The sequence below is a fragment of the Anabrus simplex genome, chromosome 7 (assembly GCF_040414725.1).
Source record: "Anabrus simplex isolate iqAnaSimp1 chromosome 7, ASM4041472v1, whole genome shotgun sequence".
Classification (NCBI taxonomy): Eukaryota; Metazoa; Arthropoda; class Insecta; order Orthoptera; family Tettigoniidae; genus Anabrus; species Anabrus simplex.
In genome coordinates this window covers 197,085,453-197,108,599 of record NC_090271.1, presented here as the reverse complement: position 1 = coordinate 197,108,599, position 23,147 = coordinate 197,085,453, and the positions used below count along the sequence as shown (strand labels likewise).

The 23,147-nt window shown below is 42.9% G+C and overlaps 1 protein-coding gene across 2 annotated transcripts in view; it reads right to left on the bottom strand.

The window, feature by feature from the left end:
- Positions 1-23,147, bottom strand: part of LOC136877456 (retinaldehyde-binding protein 1) — a 146,028-nt gene that overhangs the window by 117,656 nt on the left and 5,225 nt on the right. For both annotated transcript variants that reach the window (XM_068228654.1, XM_068228655.1), the window contains exon 2: positions 1,485-1,629. In XM_068228654.1, coding sequence (XP_068084755.1) covers positions 1,485-1,623 — 139 coding nt within the window. In that variant the 5' untranslated portion in view covers positions 1,624-1,629. The remainder of the gene's footprint in view (positions 1-1,484; positions 1,630-23,147) is intronic.

Here is a 23,147-nt window from a genome sequence, read left to right as displayed (position 1 = left end):
GGGATGGGAAATGCCTAGGAAGTGGAAGGATGCGGCCGTGGCCTTAATTAAGGTACAGCCCCGGCATTTGCCTGGTGTGAACATGGGAAACCATGGAAAACCATCTTCAGGGCTGCCGACAGTGGGGCTCGAACCCACGATCTCCCGATTACTGGATACTGGCCGCACTTAAGCGACTGCAGCTATCGAGCTCGGTTGTTAATATACTGATTGACACATTAAATATTTTCAATCAAGCGACATTCGCCGTAAGTTCATATTCATTGTCAGTCCAGAGTGATACTCATTGTGAACAGTGTTATTTCTGATTTGGAAAAGCCGTAGACAGTAGATCAGGAATTGCGACAGTACGACAGTCACTGCTGGATGAAATGAACGTGAGGTATAAATCCCTTCAAGAAAATGAAATGTGTCAAGGCAACGCTGTTGGATCCCCGCTTAAAAGGACGAGTTTTTCGCAGCCTCATTGCTCTCACTTGTGCTAAAGACCGAGTAGTGGACTTTGCTAACCAAGAGGAATGTCCTGCATCCAAAAATGCCCAGGTAATTTTTTTTTTTCAGATTATCGGATACCTATGTAGGGCTAGCCTAGTCGTGTAATACTGACATACTCGTAAAAATCGATCAGTTCACAAACATGTCGTTATTTTATTTTAGATGTCACCGTCTGCAAAGCCCGAGAAATTGCCCAGAATGTGATACCTGCACAGTAACATTATGCAAGAAAATAATCGTGTGTCAGATTCACTGCCAGTTAACAGTTCCCAAGAAGAAATCACTGCATGTCTCAACGACGATTTGTCACCTCCTCTTTCTAGTGCACTGGATTACTGAAAAACAAATTCAAAATTTCCAAAACTAAAAAAATAGCCGCTAAATATCGGTGCATTCCACCTGCAACAGTTATCTCTGAAAGATGATTTAGCACAGCAGGACTCATATGTGACTCCGAAAGTGTGAGAATGCTATTATTTTTTAACAAAAACTTATAAAAGGGAACTGTTTCAAAAACGCATTTTTCTTTCAAATGTCTAATGTAGAATTTAAAAATAAGTACACTGATGGTTTTTAATTTTGTCTCATTAAGTATGTGCACCTAATTAATTTCATTGGCATTTCACAGTTCTCCCAACATTCTATTCTGGATTGAAACTAGAAGTAGAAATGACAGTATCGAGTGTCTAAGTATCAGGTATTGTGGAAAATATCGTGTATCGGTATCGAGTATCGAGAAAAACTGTTATCGACCCATCCCTAGTTGGTGCATGTAACGAAACAGTTGAATGTTAATAAATATGGGGTTTGAAGTTACATTCCCAACAACCATAGTTGTCAATAAACACTGCGAAATTGACAGCCTCTGGGACAGGGAGCAGGGAAGGGGAGGGTGGGCGGGTGGGGGGGGGACACACTGAATAATTTAAAAGGAACATTGAAAAAATTCTAAGGTTTCAAAGACAAGGGATAACGTGAACATCACTTACCTTTCAAGAGTGCGCGGAGAGCTTCTGTGGCTTCCTTCACCCTTTCCGGTGTTTCGCGCAGTTCTTTCTCGGCTTGCTTACGCCTCGCATCACTCAACGGTACTATTTCAAGACCAATTTTTGATTTAGGATCACCCATTATTACCTGAAATAGAAAATAGTAACGAAACATTTCAATAGGACTTACGAGTTGTACTCAGAGAAAGCTTTATTTTTGGGGGGGGGGGGGGTAAAATGCTGGAAATAATAATGAGATACAGTAGTTTGCGTTTCTTTTGCAATTTATTTCTATTTTCTCTTCAATGTACTGTATTTTAATTTATTATATAACATCCTGGCCTTTCTCAGTTTATAGGAGTGGGCACTCAGTTTTACGCCCGGATGCCCTTGCCGATACCAAACCTATGTGGTGGGATATATTCACTATTGCGTGTTTCTGTGGTGATTGGTAGTGTATTAAGACTAATATAAATCCCAGTCCCCGAGCCAGAGGAATTAAAGACGTGTAGTGAAAACCCTCTGCCCAGCCGGGAATCGAACCCAAGCCCTTGTGAACCGAAGGTCAGCACGCTGACCATTCAGTCAAAAATCTGGATATAATAGTACGAAAATACTGGTGTTCTTATTAAAATTATTTTATAGTCGGGGTGAATGGGTCAAATGATAGAGTGCTAGGTTTCCAAGTTCTAGCTGGTAGTGGTATTTGAAGAAGCTCAAATATGACCACCTTATGTTGACAGGTTTACTGGCTCATAAGAGAATTCACCCTGGGCAAAATTACGCACCCTGACGTCTCCCAAATCCGTAAAAGTTGTTAGTGAGACGTAAAGCCAGCATTATTATTATTATTATTATTATTATTATTATTATTATTATTATTGCGTTAGGCCCTACTAGGGACCACGTTCCAATTTCAATTCTTCATCCTTTCTTGTTGTTCCTTCCTTTTATTCCAATATTCATTCATTGTTTCACTACGTTTTTTTCTTTCTTCAGACCACTTTGTGTCGTTTTTCTTTGCCATTGGCTTTACGTCGCATTGACACAGATATCTCTTATGGCGACGATGGGACAGGAAAGGCCTGCGAGTGGGAAGAAAGCGGCCGTGGCCTTCATTAATGTACAGCCTGGTGTGAAAATGGGAAACCACGGAAAACCATCTTCAGAGCTGCCGACAGTGGGGTTCGAACCCACTATCTCCCGAATACTGGATACTGGCCGCACTTAAACGACTGCAGCTATCGAGCTCGGTGGTTTCCTTTGCCCCCCTCCCTTGGAATCCTTCCATCTTTAAATCTTTCTTCCTGAAAATGTAATATTATTATTATTATTATTATTATTATTATTATTATTATTATTATTATTATTATTATTATTATTATTATTATTATTATTATTATTATTATTGTACCGGGCGGTACACCTCCACTCCGCTAATTTAAAATGTGCGCCGTTGGAAACTCCTCTGCTGGAGGAAGTCTGAACTTTATTTACCCTATTAATTTTCTAGTTTCTCAGAAGATGTCACCACCTGGAAATTTTTGAGTTTGTGAACTGTGTCATTTTCGACGTACTTTTGTTTTGCTTGAAGTAAGAAGTGTGAACTTTCTCTTCTAGAGGACACCACTGAAAAACTACAATAGTGCACCCTAGTGGGAAGAAAAATAACTGTTCTTTGGAGAAAATTTTATTTCTAAAGTTTGTTCTTTGTTAAATTTCTTTCTGTTATTGTTTAAGTTGGCTGTATACCCCTCTCTTTCCCCTTGTTTTGCATTTGACCAATCCCGAATTTCTGTTATTAATTTCTGACCAATCATAGGTATCTTCCCCCAACTTGAATATGTTTCTGTACCCTAGCCAATAAAAAGTTTGTGGGAGGGTGTTTTCTTTCCCCTAACACCTAGAACCTTCCGCGAGAGGATATAAACTGCTGATTTTTGGGTCTCCGGGCCACTTCTGTTCCATCTTTCAGTGTATTAAGTACATAGCAGGAGGCGGGAAGCGCCTCTTTCTTCGGCAGCAGTCAACAATAAGGTAATGGCCGATTAATAAATTCTTTCTTTGCTAGCTCAGCAGTTTTTTTTTGCTAGGGGCTTTATGTCGCACCGACACAGATAGGTCTTATGGCGACGATGGGATAGGAAAGGCCTAGGAGTTGGAAGGAAGCGGCCGTGGCCTTAATTAAGGTACAGCCCCAGCATTTGCCTGGTGTGAAAATGGGAAACCACGGAAAACCATCTTCAGGGCTGCCGATAGTGGGATTCGAACCTATTATCTCCCGGATGCAAGCTCACAGCCGCGCGCCTCTACGCGCACGGCCAACTCGCCCGGTGCTCAGCAGTTTAACTCTCGGGGCGGGTGCGAAGCGTTCTACCATGTAACCTTTCCTAAAATGTAACGATCTTTTCATCTATTCTCTTTTAAGCTGCATTTTGGGATAGAGAGTGCTAACCCTCTCGAGCTCCCACTCATATTGTTTTGAGGTGAACTTACTTTTCTCAACCTATTCTTCGTTAATGTAAAACAAATTGTTCTCTTCTTAAGTCACCTCTTTAGTATGGGATTAGCCCTTGTATTAACGGCCTAGCGCCAAGTAGGTCTTAATCAAGTGTATTAGGAGTGCAAGTTCGCCTCCTCTCAAATTGTTATTTTAGAGGTCATTTAATTAACATTCTTTTCGTTTAATAGACCTCAGTAGATTGGGTATTTTACCCCTGTGTTTATGTCCGTTGAGGACAGCTTGAAGGTGGAGTTTGGTGTGGCCTGGGAGAGGCTTAAATTTGAGAGCGAGTGGCTCTTTTGAAAATTGTATGTTGTATGCCTCGAGGAGGCTTTTCAGTGTAATATGGAGCAAGGGCTCCTAGGTATGAATGGGGTTTTCTGCCCCTCTGTTAAAACTTGTGTTTGGGGTAAAACTGAGCGGATTGCCCAAGCATTGTGAATTCGGGGCGCGAAGCCCAAATTCTGTAAATATTGTAACTACCTTATTTGACTTGCTATTCTGTACCTGCCATGCTTGTTACTTATTTATTTTGAAAAGAAAATATAACCGTATTAAATTTTAAATTTAGTTTACATGCACTATATTTTCGTAGCTTGAGATCCATTCACACCCGCACCTTCTTTCACCTCTACCTACCGCTAAAACACGGTAACAAGTGGTAGCAGAGCGTGGTTGAATGGGTCTCAATTTAGCCCCTTTTGACGGCTACACATTGTTTTGATCCGAACTCTAACCATTTTCTCAGTTGCTGGAATTTTTTGACTTTTTCAAAATTGTTCTGTCATCATGCCCGGCCCTCGCGATGTTCTCCATCTTAATTATTTGCGCAAAGAGGAGTTGATCTATGAATTAAATATCAGAAATGTGCAATCTGGAGGCACGGTTGCAGTAGACACTAACAAGCTTAGAGAGTCCCTTGATTTGCCCATTTCCATCCCCAATTTGGGAGAGAAAGAAATTGATGACTCTCTTTCCACGATCGTCGAGAATATTACTGGGCTAGCTTCTGTAGTTAGTTTTTTGATGAAAATGATCCGTCTCCTAATCAAATTAAGCGTGTGCAAGGCAGGCTATATCATTTTTCGAATAGGGTTAACGATCTGTTGTCTCTAAAACTGAATGACGTTCAGAGGAAGGAAGCTAGTACGCTCCTGGAAAATATTTCCGAATTATCTAGTAAGGTCACTCAATTGTTAACTGGGGAAGTTCCTCCCAATTCTGATCAACCCACCATAGTGAATGCAGGTAGTGAGGAAGCGCCTCCCAAGGGAGAAGTTAATAGGATAATCGTTGCTGCTCAAACTATCCCTGCCCCATTGGACAACGAATCTCAACGTCGTGCATCATTGAGTAACATCCGTTCTGAATTAACTTCCTTGCCATTGAAACCTTTACCTACTATGTCACCCGGGTTTAGCAGCTTGCCTCATCCATTGGCAATGTTGCTCAGAGGTATTTCTAAGTTTTCCGTTAATACCACCAGTGATGTAATTTCATTTTTAAGATTTCTAGTTGAATTTCAGGATCATGCCCTTGTGTTTTCTCTTTCTCCATGTCAAATTTTGCAAATTATCTATCCGTATGCTATTGGTATTCTCTCAGATAAAATCGTAAGAGCCATTGCCGAGCAATCATCTATTGAGGATTTCCATGCCCACTTGCTAGCTAACTTCATCCCTGCTAGAGCCAGGTCCTCCCTTATTCAGAAGTACTATTATCGGGTACAGCGCTTGGATGAGAAATTGGCTGATTTCATACAAGATATTAAATTCTATACTAGGGTGTTTGCCCTTCATTTTCCTGAAGATCAGATTGTACAGGCTATTGTAGAGGGAATTTCACCTCCCTATAGGTCATATTTGTGTTTCGCGGCGTGCCCGCAAACTTTCTCTGAACTTGAAGCATTGGCTGTCTCAGCGGAAGGAGTTAGATACGCCGATTCTTTGCGTGTCGCGAAAGAACCCCCGCCTTCCTTTAGTAACACTCGGCCTCCACCTCGCCGACCAGTCAATCCCCGTAAATGTTATGCTTGCGGGTCGCCTGACCATCTGCGCAACAAGTGTCCACTGATCAAGTCAAGTGGGACAAGGAATGGAGCCGGGTCATCACAAGGCTGTTTTAAATGTGGGGCTTTCTCACATATTGCCAAGAATTGTCCCAATTCGAATAGCACCCCCTCCTGCTCAACTCCTGGTGCAAATTCCACCTATGCCAATAATAAAAAGTGACTAGTGGCTTCGGCTGAGTCGACTAATCCATCTTCCCGAGACTCAGCCCGTGGTAAACAGGTTGTAAATGCAGAGAACGATCAGCCTTCAAATTCATCTTTTGAATGCCCTAAAGAATGTCTTAGGATTGCGGCGGATACCCCCGCACCTGTTCCTTTTCTTAAGATTGAGTTAAATAACGAGCCTATAACAGCTCTCTTAGATTCAGGCAGTGTTTGTTCTATTATTTCGGCTGATTGGTATTCAAAATTGAAATCTGTTTGTAAGCTTCCTAACTATTGTTTGTCGGCGATCCAATACGTTTCGGCTAATTCCTCTCCATTAGAAATTCTCGGTTCCTTATATGTCAAAATTCGTATTTTTAAATTTACATGGAAAATCAAATTGTTTGTGGCCAAGCAATTGTCTTGCCCCATTATATTGGGAGCTGACTTTATTTCTCACACTGGTCTTGTGCTCGATCTCCAGTCTAGGTCGTGCACATTCAAATTTGCTTCTAATTGTAAAATCCCACTATTAAAGTGTAATTCTGTGTCATGTTCTTCTATTTCGCCTACCCAGGATGAGATGTTGTTAGACCTTAGACATCTACCTGAGGAGCAGGCTGATAGTATTCGCAAACTGTGTCAGTCGTTTCCCGAGGTGTTCTCTGATACTCTTGGTGTTACTGACCTTATTGAATACAAAATTGAGGTCACGGATTCGATTCCTGTCCGTTTTCCACCTTATAGGTTATCTCCACCTAAAATGAAGGCTCTGAAAGAAATTACCGATCAGATGTTGAAGGATGGTATTATTAGGCCCTCTAAGTCGGCGTATTCATCGCCTATTTTTCTAGTCCCGAAACCCCAAGGAGGCTTCAGGCCTGTCATTGATTACAGGGCTCTCAATCGGAAGGTGGTGTTGCAATCTGTGCCCCTTCCGGACCTTCATTCTTGTTTTTCATGGTTTCGTAAGGCCAAGTTCTTCACCATCTTGGACTTGAATCAGGCCTATAATCAAATTCCCCTTGCCGAAGAGTCTAAACACCTTACAGCGTTTGCCACGGACTGGAATTTATATGAATACAACCGCGTACCTTTCGGGCTCCCCACGGGGGCAGCTGTGCTCACTAGGCTACTAGATAGGGTCTTCTCCGACATCAAATTCGAGTACTTATATCACTACTTAGATGATGTCGTCGTATTTTCAGAGACTTTTGAAGAACATCTAGATCATCTGCGAGAAGTTCTCGATCGCCTTCGTAAGGCTGGGTTAACTGTTAAGTTGTCCAAGGTTGCCTTTGCTAAGCCCTCTATGTCATTCCTAGGGCATATTGTGTCACCCGATGGTGTAGCAGTCGATCATTCTAGAACACAGGCCATCCGTGATTTTAAACCTCCCAAGGACATTAAAGGTATCGCCAGGTTCATTGGTATGGTGAATTTCTTCAGAAAGTTTATTCCTAACTTCGCTAATAGAGCGGCGCCCTTAAACCTTCTTCGTAGGAAAGGCATCAAATTTGAGTGGGGACCTTCTCAACAAGCCGCTTTTGAAGACCTTAAATTAGCTCTCTGTAATGCCCCTGTACTTGCTATGCCTGATTTGTCGAAGAAATTCATCGTCCAAACCGACGCGTCGTCGTCGGCGGTAGCTGCAGTCCTTCTCCAAGAGACTGAACTAGGGAGGCGCCCCATCGCCTATGCATCTAGGACTCTTTCGGCTCAAGAAGCCAAGTACTCCATATATGAGCTTGAAAATTTGGCAGTCTTATTCGCCTTAGAAAAGTTCCGTCTCTATCTGGAACACGTCAAATTCGACCTGGAGACAGATAATCAAGCTTTAAGCTGGGTCTTAGGTAGACCGCGTCGTACTGGTCGTATAGCCCGTTGGGCCATCCGTATTTCTGCCTTCCAATTCGATGTCAGGCATATCAGAGGTACCGAAAATGTTGTGGCTGATGGACTCAGCCGTATGTTTTCTAACGACGTCGAGACCCAGGAACCGGCCGACAGTTCATCACCTCCCGAGTCCATACTATCTGGTGTTAATGCCATCTTAACAGATGCTCCCATGCTTTTTAGGGATATTGAGAAATACCAACGTGAAGATCCGACGCTGGCTCCGATAATGGAAACCCTTTCTTCTGGGGAACATGTTGTCCCTTATGTTCTGAGGAATGGTGTTCTATGTTGCCCTTCGAGGCATGATAAGATGATGAAAGTTGTTGTTCCAGCGGTTCTTGTACCTATGATCTTCAAGTATTATCATGAGACCCCATTAGGGGGGCATCTTGGTATCTTTAAAACTCGTGAAAAGATTCGTGATATGTTCATCTGGAAAGGTATGGACGGTGAAATCCGTGAACTTGTAAAAGCGTGTAAATCTTGTTTGCTTAGTAAACCGACCATGTCCACCAAGGTAGGCCTCTTGTCTTCTCAGCAAGCGTCGCGCCCCATGGAACGCCTGTATATTGATTATGTAGGACCCTTCCCCCAGTCGAAGGGAAATGCCAACAAGTTCATCTTTGTGTGTGTAGATGGTTTTACCAGATTTTCTTGGTTATTTCCGACTAAGCTGGCTACCGCTCAGTCCACCATTACTTGCTTAAATTCTATTTTTGCTTCTTTTGGTCCGTGCCAATATATTGTATCTGATAATGCTAAGGCTTTTACATCTAATTTATTTCGTAAATTCTGTTTTGACTTATCTATCTCTCATGTAACTACTTCTGCTTATTACCCTCAACCATCTCTGGCTGAACGGGTTAACCGTAATCTCAGGTCCGCACTTATTGCCTATCATCATGAAGATCCTTCCAGGTGGGACACGTCCCTGCATTGGATAGCTTTTGCTTTGAATTCGGCGGTTCATGAATCTCACAAGTTTACTCCAGCTTCTTTGATGTTCAAGTTTGTTCCCAACACGCCGCTCTCTAACCTCTGGTCTCTGAGTGACATTCTACCCGAGACAATAGATCCGGACAACATTAAAGATCTTTGGAAGAAGGCTAAAGCCAATCTTAAAGTGTCTCATGAAAAGGTTAGGGAAAGGTAGGATCGTGGACGGAGACCCACCCCTTTGAAGGTAGGTGACCAGGTTATGGTCAAGAATTTTGTTCCCGCGGGCAAGCTTGCCCCCAGATTCCATGGGCCGTGTGTCATTCTCGATTTCCTTACGCCGGTTACATTGTTAGTAAGCAATCCAGCCACCGAGAGGATATTTAGGGTTCACCTGTCCCAGGTGAAACCGGTGTAAATTTTGTGTCAACTTGCTTCATATAATTTGATAGGAATATGAAGGTTATATTTTTTTTTTTGAGTTTCCACTCTTAAGGCATTCTGCTCTTTCTATAATATTTTGTTTTATATGTAAGCATTTTTGTGAAACCTCCCCCGAGTTGTTAAACTGCCATCCTGTCCTTGCCACGGCCATTACCACGCTCCCGTCTCCTGCTCCAATACACACTGTGGCTTGATAATATTAAATGCCATGGATATCTACACGCCGCTGGCCCCTCAACCTCTCCATAAAGCCTGTGCCCTCAAAGAAACATGATGGTCCAACACAATTCTGCCGCCTAGTTTTAATGTTTCAGTGCCCCCGCTGCCGCGCGGCGCTGTGCCGCGACTGGGTTCGAGGACGGGCCCCCTCGGCCCCAGCGAGGACGACATGTGCACGGCGAGCCGGAGCTCTCCTCCCGGCCTAGGCTGATGTGCGGCGCACGACCTGCTTCTTGCCCGCAGCCTGTATATGTTCACCGCGGGCGCGGCGTGCTTCAACACCTCTGCTCCCCTCATAGTGCGGGCGAGCGGTATCTCAGGGTACTTGAGGGGTCCGAGCGGCTTCCTTTGGACGCAAGCTGTAACGGCTGGTCTGGCCATCCAACTTAGCCTACATCAACTACATAGACATTCCTGTTCAACCTTAATACCGTTTCATGGGAATTCAACAGCAATATTTGGTGGACATTGCAAAATTTTTCTTCACTTTTAAGTATTAAAAGTTTATCCTCAGAATTCAACTACTACAAACAGAAAGACTTTACTTCACCTGCAACAACAAATTTTGAAACTGAAACAAACCAAATTAAGAAAATCTCATAAATGCTTCTGCAATCTATCTTCATATTCACATCATAACTTGGAACTTGTTTCAAACTGACTTCATGTGTCATCCCTGGAGGAACTTTTGGGGGGGGAGGTCTGTACCGGGCGGTACACCTCCACTCCGCTAATTTAAAATGTGCGCCGGTGGAAACTCCTCTGCTGGAGGATGTCTGAACTTTATTTACCCTATTAATTTTCTAGTTTCTCAGAAGATGTCACCACCTGGAAATTTTTGAGTTTGTGAACTGTGTCATTTTCGACGTACTTTTGTTTTGCTTGAAGTAAGAAGTGTGAACTTTCTCTTCTAGAGGACACCACTGAAAAACTACAATAGTGCACCCTAGTGAGAAGAAAAATAACTGTTCTTTGGAGAAAATTTTATTTCTAAAGTTTGTTCTTTGTTAAATTTCTTTCTGTTATTGTTTAAGTTGGCTGTATACCCCTCTCTTTCCCCTTGTTTTGCATTTGACCAATCCCGAATTTCTGTTATTAATTTCTGACCAATCATAGGTATCTTCCCCCAACTTGAATATGTTTCTGTACCCTAGCCAATAAAAAGTTTGTGGGAGGGTGTTTTCTTTCCCCTAACACCTAGAACCTTCCGCGAGAGGATATAAACTGCTGATTTTTGGGTCTCCGGGCCACTTCTGTTCCATCTTTCAGTGTATTAAGTACATAGCAGGAGGCGGGAAGCGCCTCTTTCTTCGGCAGCGGTCAACAATAAGGTAATGGCCGATTAATAAATTCTTTCTTTGCTAGCTCAGCAGTTTAACTCTCGGGGCGGGTGCGAAGCGTTCTACCATGTAACCTTTCCTAAAATGTAACGATCTTTTCATCTATTCTCTTTTAAGCTGCATTTTGGGATAGAGAGTGCTAACCCTCTCGAGCTCCCACTCATATTGTTTTGAGGTGAACTTACTTTTCTCAACCTATTCTTCGTTAATGTAAAACAAATTGTTCTCTTCTTAAGTCACCTCTTTAGTATGGGATTAGCCCTTGTATTAACGGCCTAGCGCCAAGTAGGTCTTAATCAAGTGTATTAGGAGTGCAAGTTCGCCTCCTCTCAAATTGTTATTTTAGAGGTCATTTAATTAACATTCTTTTCGTTTAATAGACCTCAGTAGATTGGGTATTTTACCCCTGTGTTTATGTCCGTTGAGGACAGCTTGAAGGTGGAGTTTGGTGTGGCCTGGGAGAGGCTTAAATTTGAGAGCGAGTGGCTCTTTTGAAAATTGTATGTTGTATGCCTCGAGGAGGCTTTTCAGTGTAATTTGGAGCAAGGGCTCCTAGGTATGAATGGGGTTTTCTGCCCCTCTGTTAAAACTTGTGTTTGGGGTAAAACTGAGCGGATTGCCCAAGCATTGTGAATTCGGGGCGCGAAGCCCAAATTCTGTAAATATTGTAACTACCTTATTTGACTTGCTATTCTGTACCTGCCATGCTTGTTACTTATTTATTTTGAAAAGAAAATATAACCGTATTAAATTTTAAATTTAGTTTACATGCACTATATTTTCGTAGCTTGAGATCCATTCACACCCGCACCTTCTTTCACCTCTACCTACCGCTAAAACACGGTAACAATTATTATTATTATTATTATTATTATTATTATTATTATTATCATTATCATTTACACTAGTGAACCAATTATCATGAAATAATTATTTCATTATAACAGATGTGGCACTGCATGATGACAGCCCCAATAATCCAAATGAATTCAGAGAAGAAAAGCGGACATTCTGTGAGCTAACCATCCTCTTCTATTGTCAGACATATGGATCAAGGAGAATTTACATGGTTGCTTACTGGAGCTAGGGAAACGGTAACATAAAACTTCGTCCTTGTCTGACAACGATTTGTGTACATTCGTCCTTACAGTAATTCAGATCGGAGTCATGTCTGCTTTGAAGGAATTTATGTCAATTTTATTATATCACCTATTTACACAGGCGATACAGTACGAAAAATTCGTTCCTTTTGGCTGTCGAGGGAATTTCAATCATTCGGCGTCAATATTACATCTAAGTGACCTTAACCTAGCTCTCTCCATTCCCCTCACCCCCTCCCCCCCCCCCCCAAACAATTTGATTTAAGTCGCACAGTCACCGTAATGGTACAGCTCTAGTATTTGCCTGTTGTGAAAATTGGAAACCACGGAAACCCTCTTCAAGGCCGTCGACAATAGGGTTCGAACCTACTATCTCCCGAATGCAAGCTTATAGCTACTTCGCACAAACCACGTGACCACTTTCTCGGTTCCGTTTTTCTTACAGTCCATACATCAATTATGAAATTGACCACAATGTAATGAAATGTGATGAGTTGAATTTACAGATAAAATTAAATTGTAACAGTAAGCAGATATGGACTAAAGCAAATCATCATTTTCGATTTCAGTCATTATGTTTCTGAACGTGTGAGCGTCATATAACTCACTTTTGTCGGGAATACTCGCACAATGTCAAGGACATTGCCCTCGACCTTGGAACCTAGTAGCTTATCGTAGCTGCTCGAAGTCCCATTTTCCGACGTCTACAGTTTGAGATTCAGAGATCTGCTATTTGCTTTACGTCGCACCGACACAGATAGGACTTATGGCGACGATGGGACAAGAAAGGCCTAGGAATGGGAAGGAAGCGGTCGTGGCCTTAATAAAAGTACAGTCCCAGCATTTGTCTGGTGTGAAAATGGGGAAACCACGGAAATTCACATTCAGGGCTGCCGACAGTGGGGTTCGAACCCACTGTCTCCCGGATGCGAGCTCACAGCTGCACGCCCCTAACCGCACGGCCAACTCGCCCGGTATTCAGACATTTACCAGCTCCGACTGAGCCTAGCATTACTTATTTCTGTCAGACTTGTCCTGTCATTCTACCTATCCCACGTTCCTTGGGCCACTATTATCCATTTCCGAGACTATTAGATCTGTGAAAGTTAAAGAATCTAATAATAATAACTACTTTCACAGATTTCAGAGACGCCGAGAAGCCGAACTTTTGTTCCTCGAACTTCTTTTACTTGCCTGAAACTTATCGATACGAGGCTGGATTATTTGAGCACTTTCCAATACCACCGGACTGAACCGGGATCGAACCCGCCAAATTGGAATCTACCGTTTGAGCCACTCGGTCCGAAAAATTTAAATTGTCTTTCATATTTACGTCTACAGTAGTTTTTTCCCCTTAGTTTGCCCCGTGGTGTAGGGGTAGCGTGCTTGTCTCGTACACGGAGGCCCCGGGTACGATTCCCGGCCAGGTCAGGGATTTTTACCTGGACCTGAGGGCTGGTTCGAGGTCCACTCAGCCTACGTGGTTAGAATTGAGGAGCTATCTGACGGTGAGATAGCGGCCCCGGTCTAGAAAGTTAAGAATAACGGCCGAAAGGATTCGTCGTGCTGACCACACGATACCTCGTAATCTGCAGGCCTTCGGGCTGAGCAGCTGTCGCTTGATAGGCCAAGGTCCTTCAAGGGCTGTAGTGCCATGAGGTGTTATATAGTGTCCTCACGTCGAGAGAATAGGGAGTCCTCATTCGGGCTTGGTAGCTGAGTAACATAGTCATATCGGCTTTTAACCTTGACTGATACAGTGACTCACATAAATTATGCGGACACGTTAATGATAGCCTTTGCTACACACTGGCCCTAGGGTTCAGAGAAAATATTGTACATGCAAACTAGTTTCTGATAGAATCCAGTTTGACGGATTCAACACGGCGTTGAAATGTGTACTTTTAGAAAACAGGAGAGAAGCAGTGACCACGGAACCTCAGAACGCAGTTAACGTGCTTCAGCAAAATAATTATTCGGACATAAGCCAGTTGCCGTGCAGAGGTCGTGTGTAGAAGACCCACGGACAGTGTGAATGTAAACCATTCAGTGAGTTATAGTTCTGTGTGTACAAATTAAGTGGAAATGGGCTGCAGAGGAATAGAGTACAATCGAACAGCGGCAGCTAGTCATTTTTCACCATGCTAAATGTAAAAGTTGTCGTAAAATTGCTGAAATGTTACAAATGAAGAAAAGTGCAATCTCTGATATTATCACAAGATTCCGGGAGGAAGATAGGATTGAACATCTAACGCATACGGGACGTCCAAGAACTTTTTCTGTGACAGAAGAGTGTTATATCATCAGAAAAAAAAATGGACCCAAGTTGAAAGCTTCAAAACTTGCTACGGAGATTCCCGCAGACACAGGAAAGGAAGTGAATCCCAAAACAATACGGAGAGTGCTCAGAAGAGGTAACTTTCATAGCCGTTGTCCTGCTCCATGGTTAAATGGTTAGCGTGCTGGCCTTTGGTCACAGGGGTCCCGGGTTCGATTCCCGGCAGGGCCAGAAATTTTAACCTTAACTGGTTAATTTCGCTGGCACGGGGGCTGGGTGTATGTGTCGTCTTCACAATCATCTCATCCTCATCACGACGAGCAGGTCGCCTACGGGAGTCAAATCAAAAGACCTGCATCTGGCGAGCCGAACATGTCCTCGGACACTCCCGGCGCTAAAAGCCATACGGCATTTTTTTTTCATAGCCGTATTGCAAGAAGGAAACTCTTGGAGAGTAAATTTAACGTATTTAAGTCTGATGGGTGGATAACAGTTTGGCAGCGTCCTAATGTTCAGCTTCAAGAGAAAAATCTGGAAGCAACTGTGAAGCATGGAGGTGGACATGTAATGGTGTGGGGATGCATGTCAGTGAATGGAGTTGGTGAATATTGTCTTTTACTGAGCGTAAAATGGACCACTTTCAGTACCTTAGAATTCTGAGGGGCATTATGAAAAACAGTGCCGAAAAGATGGAAATTGATGAACATTTTAAGTTTTATCAAGATAACGACCAAAAGCATATAGCCTGGAATGTAAGGATGTGGTTATTGTTTATTTGCTCAAAATGCTTCTTTTTCCCCCTCAATCACCAAACTTGAATGTGATGGAGAATCTTTGAGACAAACTTGATAAGGAAATAAGAAGAACAACAATCACATCTGGAGACTTCAAGAAGAGTGGCAGAAGATATCTCCCGTTCACACCCGCAAATTAGTGGAGAGCATGCCAAGTCGACTTAGGGAAGTAATTCAAATGACAGGAAAGTCCGCGACTTACAGAATCTTTAAAATCATGAGTAAAAAAGGAAAGTGTTCGAATAATTTTGTGCAATATTGGTTTTAATTTTGATTTTGTTTTTTAATTATTATATTTTCATTGACAGTGTTCATTAGAATAATGATGACCGTTTAGTTTTTATATTCCTTACAGAAACTTGTATTTAATTTATATCAGTGCTTTATTATTACTGAAATCAAAATACAAAGGAAATATAATAAATCATGTCTGTCCGAGTAATTGTGCGATTCACTGTAGAAATGTAAAGTCATATCTCTGTGACTTGATTTCCACCTAAAAATGGAAGTCTCGTGGCTATGATTACGATAGGGACTCGTAAAACTTCAAGCTTGCCTGTTTCCTTCAAATTCCTACGGTATCCTTAGTGTGATTTCCATTGGCTTCAGCATTTAGACTATCAAGGTCCCTGGAACATAAAGGCTTCCACTATCCGTAACCACGACACTACGTATGGACTGAGTGCTTAGCTCTATGCCCGACTGCCTTTACCCCTTGGGAATTAATGTTGCACTCATTTCTGGTGAAAACAGAGTGACCCCAGGACCATGTTAAACAATGGACATCTACTTTCTAACTTGTACAATCTCCTGAAATCGAGCTGAACCGAGCACACTTTTACTGCCTCGGCTAAGCAGTCCCTGTTTTCCACATTCACTCAGGTAAATTTCACATTGATCCCTTGTAATCTATGACGTAGATCCAAATAATTAATGTTATATGAACCGCTACAATATATGTTATCCTAAGCCTCTAACAGAAAACAACAAGAGTTTCACATTATCGATCGAATGTGTAGGGCAGTTTAATAGACATTGACCTCCAGTGCTGAAGGTTGTAAGATCGAATCCCAAGTGGGGTGATATCCGAGTAACATTGTCACTGACTTCTCACCAAAGTGGCCGCGGATTGAGTCACGGCCAATTCATGAAGGATTCTTAAAATGAAAAGCTATGTCCTTGTGATTCGTATTACACGTCGAACTACATGCCTCATAGTCAGCAGCGACCGGTCCAAATGGGGCACGAATGGCTACATGCAGATATTTACAACGTTATACTACTCGGGACATATACATGTTCGTTTGCCTACATACTGTATACCATTAACAAACCTCAGCCAATGGATTTACTGTTGTGGAAGAAAAGGATAGACACTCGATTTAATACGTTAATAAAAAGTTTATCCTTTTTCCCACATAGAAACAAAATACACCAACATTTAGCTTGTTTTATTCTACGTTTAATTACGTGGAGTAGAAATCATTATCGTATCTTGTCAAAATTTTAACGCAGTTTGAACAAAAAAGTGTCGGTTTTTTTTTCATTTGCAACGGAGCGCTCAGTTCGAAAATTCGTAACTTTAAAAGTATTGTTCTGATCGTTACCAAACGTAAATACGTCTTAAAGTAACTTACAGTATTGTTTATCTGTACACCAAGTGCTTATTTCATCTCCGGCTCCATGGCTAAATGGTTAGCGTGCTGGCCTTTGGTCACAAGGGTCCCGGGTTCGATTACCGGCAGGGTCGGGAATTTTAACCATCATTGGTTAATTTCGCTGGCTCGGGGGCTGGGTTTATGTGTCGTCTTCATCATCATTTCATCCTTATCACGACGCGCAGGTCGCCTACGGGTGTCAAATCAAAAGATCTGCACCTGGCGAGCCGAACGTCTACTCGGACACTCCCGGCAGTAAAAGCCATACGCCATTTCATTTTTTTTTTTTTTTTTTTAATTTCAACTGATATTTGTGAAGAAAAGGTTATTGTAAATTTTGTGAGACAACATTTTCTCATTACTGCGTGATCATAGCCGTGAAAAAATCGGCTTGATTGAAGCTCATGAGAATGACAGGCTAAAATTAAGGCTGCTTTTTGCCTGCATGCAATTGTTGATTTTATGCTTGATCTGCATTCTCTATAACCCAGACGTGCAGCCCCCCAGTCTAATAGCTCCATGACCAAATGGTTGGCGTGCTGGCCTTTGGTCCCGAGGGTCCCGGATTCGATCCCCGGCCGAATCATTGTTTAATTCCGATGGCTTGGGGGAATTGGTGTGTGAGCCGTCTTCATCATTAGAGTTTATCAGAGTTAGCGCCCCATCCTCATAGTCGCGTCATCTCGAAAGCCCTTTACAGGCCTCTTCGGAGGCCACACGCTAAAAGAAAACAAAATAAAGAAAAAGAAAGCAGCCACCGCTCTCCATAGCCATGATCACGATATCAACAGTCACGTAAAATTATTGTATAAGCTTGCTTGCTTTCGAATCTCAACGCAAAGCTTATTACAGCTTCAACGCGAGAGACCTGTTCGTACATTATCTGAAACAAAGTCAGCCTCGTCGTGTAAGGGTAGCGTGCCCAACTCACAACCGGATGCCCCGGGTCCAATTTCCGACCAGTCCAAGAGTTTAGGCCTAATTCTGGACTCGTCATGAACTGTCTGATGCAAGTAGCAGCGAATTCGGTCGCGAAGATTTTCCCTTTCTTTTTCCCGATGCCTTAATTCTTCTTTAGGACGGATTTCCTGTGCCAGACTTCTTACTTTCATCTTACGTATCCGACCTGCCTTGGTCAACTCTTGTTCTCTTCCGATCTCGACGGCGTTAGGTTTGCGAGGTCCAAAATAGGCTGCATGTGCCACAGGGGTCTTTCGAAGAAAAAACCTGGTACACTTAAAGAGGTATTGGATTACATAATAATCACCAGAAAGGTCATGACCGTTTCCATCCCACTCCTAGCTCTTTCCTCTCCCATCGTCGCTATAAGACCTATCTGTGTCCATGTGACGAAAATAAAACAGTAAAACAAAAAATTAAATAAACCCACCAGAAAGCTAACCGTGGAATGTTAGGGCCGGCAAGGTAAACGAGTTACTTTAGAGACGTTGAATAACAAAGGAGACATTGAAGAAATACCAGACACAGTCTGGAGGGTAAGTGGGAGTGGACGAACATTCATATTTCTCAGTAGAACATACAGTTCCTAGTAGCTGCTTCTCATATTAACAGCAGTGAATTCGAAGTCACGTTTGTAAATTTGAAATTCGAAGTAGAAATATTTTCGTATAATGGATTTAATTATTTTTAGTACACAAAGCGTTGAAGACCATTAGCAACTAAGGGGGACATCGGAATACGTATTGTTCTTTACTGAAACACCTGATATTTTTATGTTAATTTCAATTTCAATTGAATTAAGTTATCATATTTATGTTAATATTGCATTAAATTAGTTTTAAATAGTTACAGTACACATACACAGTTCAAAAAATTAGGGGAACATTTTTTTGAATGTATGCCATGCCCCACAAAACAATACCTCACACCCTGGTATATTACCAACTAAACCTTTATTATTTACCGTTGAAGTACACAAAAGAACATCGATGGATTTACGCTAATTTTTAGAACACAGACAAAAATGACCAAATAGGGGCGAAAACAAAGTGATAACAGTCCTCCGGGGTGGATTTTTTATCACAGTTGGAGAACTTCAGTATGGTGTATGTCCTCCACGAGCATTTAACAGAGCCTGGCACCTATGTGGCATGCTCCGTATAAGTCGACGGAGGTCACGTTGCGGTATCAGGTCCCATTCTTCAATGAGAGCCTGTTCGAGGTCTTGGAGAATCTGTGGTGGAACAGGGCGACCACGAACATTTCTGTCAAGCCTATCCAATACATGCTCGACGGGATTAAGGTCGAGACCCACCGCTAGCCATTCCATCTCTTGAATGTCCAGTTCTCGCAAGACAGCTCTGTTGATGCGCGCTATATGAACTCTGGCATTGTCGTGCATGAGTACGAATTTAGGGCCAACACCGTATGCAGCAACCAACACATGCTGTACTAGTATAAGCTCGATGTAACCCGCAGCGGTAAGATTACCACGGACGACGACAAGATCCTTACGGCCACCCCACACCATCACAGAACCTTGTCCGAATCGGTCGCCTTCCTGGACAAACTTTGGCATGCACTGCTCACCACGGCGTCTCCGTACTCGTTGACGTCCATCACGCTGTGTCAGGGGAAATCTGGACTCGTCTGTGAACAACACAGGTCTCCATTTGCGAAGTTGACAGTTGACGTGGGTACGGGCAAACAGAAGACGAGCTGCGCGATGTTGCTGCGTAAAACGGGGCAATCGAACAGGACGTCCGGATCACAAGGACACTTCTCTTAACCTGTTCCTTACTGTCTGGTCAGACACCGTGACTCCAGTGACCCTCCTGAGGTCTTGTTGCAGTTCTCTGGCAGTTGCTAAACGACGCCGCAACGCACAGATGGTCATATATCGGTCATCCTGCGGATCTGTCATGCGTCCACGACCTTGTCCAACTTTCCTTGTGAAGTGGCATGTCTCATTGTAGCGATTCCACAAGCGTTGAATAACTGACGGAGAGACATTGAGATCCAGTTGAACGACGAAAAGTCCATCCTTCCTGGATCAAAGTGACGGCCCTTGCGACTTGAACCTCGTTAAGATGTCGAATGGGTTGTGCTGGTTGACGTACAACGTGCTCAAATGACCGCGGTAGTCTGTGTACCTCACAACGACACACGGACGCACCGCTGTTCACTTTGTTTTGAGGGGTCACCTGACAGTTTAATGCATGGCTATGCCTACAAATGGAGTATAACTTCGATTTGACATACCCTGAGTAGCTAAGGTCTCAAGGTATGCTGTACGACCATTGGGACCCCATCTACCAAATTAACATTCACATACCAGACGTTACAAAACGTGTCCCCCTAATTTTTTGAACTGTGTAGTTGATTTTAGCTGCCTTTGGAGACTGATTGTCTCCAATCGAGTAGGAGTGCATCAGTCCTTGACAAAGAATACTGCAATGTATTCGATACGTCGGCAAACTGTACCTAATTTACATAAAACAACAACACGATTGAACCTGGAAGAACTAAAGAATTTAACAGACCGTGGAAGCTTCACGTTTAAGACAGTACACAATATATTCAGTTTTTCAAGATGTATACTGACATGGGTCGGTCTAATAGCAGTCTTCATAGCCTAATCTCCGCGATGTGTATTTTCCCAGTTTCCTGGAGTAGGTGTTTGTTGGAGATTTGGCACAGTTTTACGGCCGGATGCACTTCTTGACTCCAACCCTTTGTGGAGGAAAGTGTTCACTATTGCGTGTTTATGTGGTGCTTTGTAATGTGGTGTGTTGTAAATAGATGAAGAGAATTGTATCAAGACGAACACAAATACCCAGTCCCCGAGCCAGAAGAATTAATCATACACAATTAAAATCTCTGGTCCGACTTGAAGCCCTCTTGACCTCTGGAGCGTCGGGATCGGTATATAACAAGGATTGGCCATTGGAAGATTTCTTTTTTTCTTTCATTATGATGGTGGTGGTGGTGGTGGTGAAAAACTCCAGCAACAAATACAGACGTGGACTGATCGCCTTTCACAGCTTAGGCTTCGCTTTAACACTGAGAAAACAGAGTATTGGGAATCAAGTCCAGCTGATAGTTCCATCCACTTTAATGGTGTAGATCTTCACAGAGCTAACTTGTTCAGATGCCTGGGATCGTACCTGCAGGGTGAGGGTGAAATCGACGGTGATATTAGGGCGCGAGTCAGAGCAAAATTGTCAAAGTGGAGTGACGTCACAGGAAGGCGTGCCGACTTTGGGTAATTGTTGGGGAGGGGGGGGGGTGAGAGGATGGTTAATATCAACACAGGCATATGAAATGAGGAACAACTATTAGTGCAAACCTACTGGTAGGAGCTATTATTAATATTATTGTTATTATTATTATTATTATTAGTTTAAAATCCTTATTGTCTCGTGAGTAGCCTCGCGATTCCTGGTAATCACCAGATTCCTACGCGCGGTGATCATTGCAGGGTGGGCCCACTATTATTGTCGTGAGTAGCCTGGCGACAACAGGCTCCACCGGGCAGTGATCACTGCTTGGGGGTCCACTATACTTGTCGTAACTTGTTCATTACTAATAACTGTAGATTAGATTTATTCACAGGGCTAACGGCTCTCCAGAAGTGAGTTGACCGTGGGCCATTTGTTTCCAATTACTAATCGAATTATTATTTTGTCATTGTGATTAATCAGGGGTGTTTATACATTCTGTACTTGCTTAGGCTATTATGTATTTGAACACTGTACTGGGCGAAGGCCTAAAAGCTTCAATAAATCCTGATAATAATATTAGTGCAAACATTCCTACATAATAACAATATTCACAAACAGTTAAAAATGCCCAAAAAAATAATAGAGCTCGTTTCTCAAATACATTTTTGAACGAGTTTTATGGACGGAGTTTTCAATAATATTCACAAGTAAACAGAAAAATAGAACTTGATTCATAAATAAGTTTGAAGGAATGTTTTATGTACGAAACTATCAAAAATAATCACAAGTTAAAAATACTTAGAACATTTACTGTAAATTATGCATTTCTAGATACGAAATGTGAAAAACCCTACTACCAGATGTACCGCCTGAACAGTTTCCATTGGGAAATGTTGTTTTCTGAAGGAATTCCCGCTTTCAAATCTCATTTCTTGATATAAGACTACCAAACTCCACGTTTTCAGGGGACTTAACATCTGGGAGAAGATTTTTTTGGGGGGGGGGGGCGGATGGCACTCTGCCCCCTCTAAGATCATTGCGGGGGGTGGGCAGAAAACGCCTCTCTCCCCCGCTCCCGAAGTCGGTGCCACTGGTCACAGGTACTTTGTGCGACCACAGAATGCCAATCCACCTGGAGAAAGATCTACCGAACTGCTGCACGTCCACTGGTATTATATGGCACGGAATGCTGGCCCGCAACCAAAACTAAAGAAACTCGACTTCATGCAATAGGAATACGCATGATTCGCTGGGCAATGGGTGTCTCCCTCGAGGATCTCATCCGAAACGACACTCTCAGACAGCAGTTTGGTATCGCCCCCCTCCCCGCCCCCCCCATTCAAGAAAAAATGCGGTAAGGGCAACTACGATAGTTTGGCCACATCTTACGGGCAGCACTAATAACAGTTGCCAATACATCCTATCACCTTGCCTTCGACGGACAACAACCACATGGCAGACCCAAGCAACGATGACAGGACATCATCAACAAGACGCTGAAAATCTGCGACATTCATCCAATTGATGCCCACGATCAAGTGAAGTGGCGATCGAAGATCCTACAAGTGGCCCCTGCTCCTGCGGGACAACACTACGACGATGATGGTGGTGGTAGGAGTGGTGGTGATAGTGATGGTGATTGGCGTTTTAAGGAGAGAAAACAATGAGATTATCACTCTCATTATGTTAATCATAGGAAGGAGTCGAATCCTTTGAGGATGAAGAAATAGGCTAAAGAAAGAGAAGCACCGGGCAAGTTGGCCGTGCGGTTAGGGGCGCGCAGCTGTCAGCTTGCATCTGGGTGATGTGGGTTCGAATCCCACTGTCGGCAGCCCTGAAGAGGGTTTTTCGTAGTTTCCCGTTGTCACACCAGGCAAATGCTGGGGCTGTAAATTAATTAAGGCCAGGGCCGCTTTCTTTCCACTCCTAGCCGTTTCCTATCACATCGTCGCCGTAAGACCTATCTGTGTCGGTGTGACGTAAAGCACGTTGTAAAAAAGCAAAAGAAAAGAAAGAGAAGGCTTTCGAAAGTCATAAAATGGACGAAATCCTCGGCCTCACAAATCTAATATCTTGGGAATACGAAGGTAACAAGG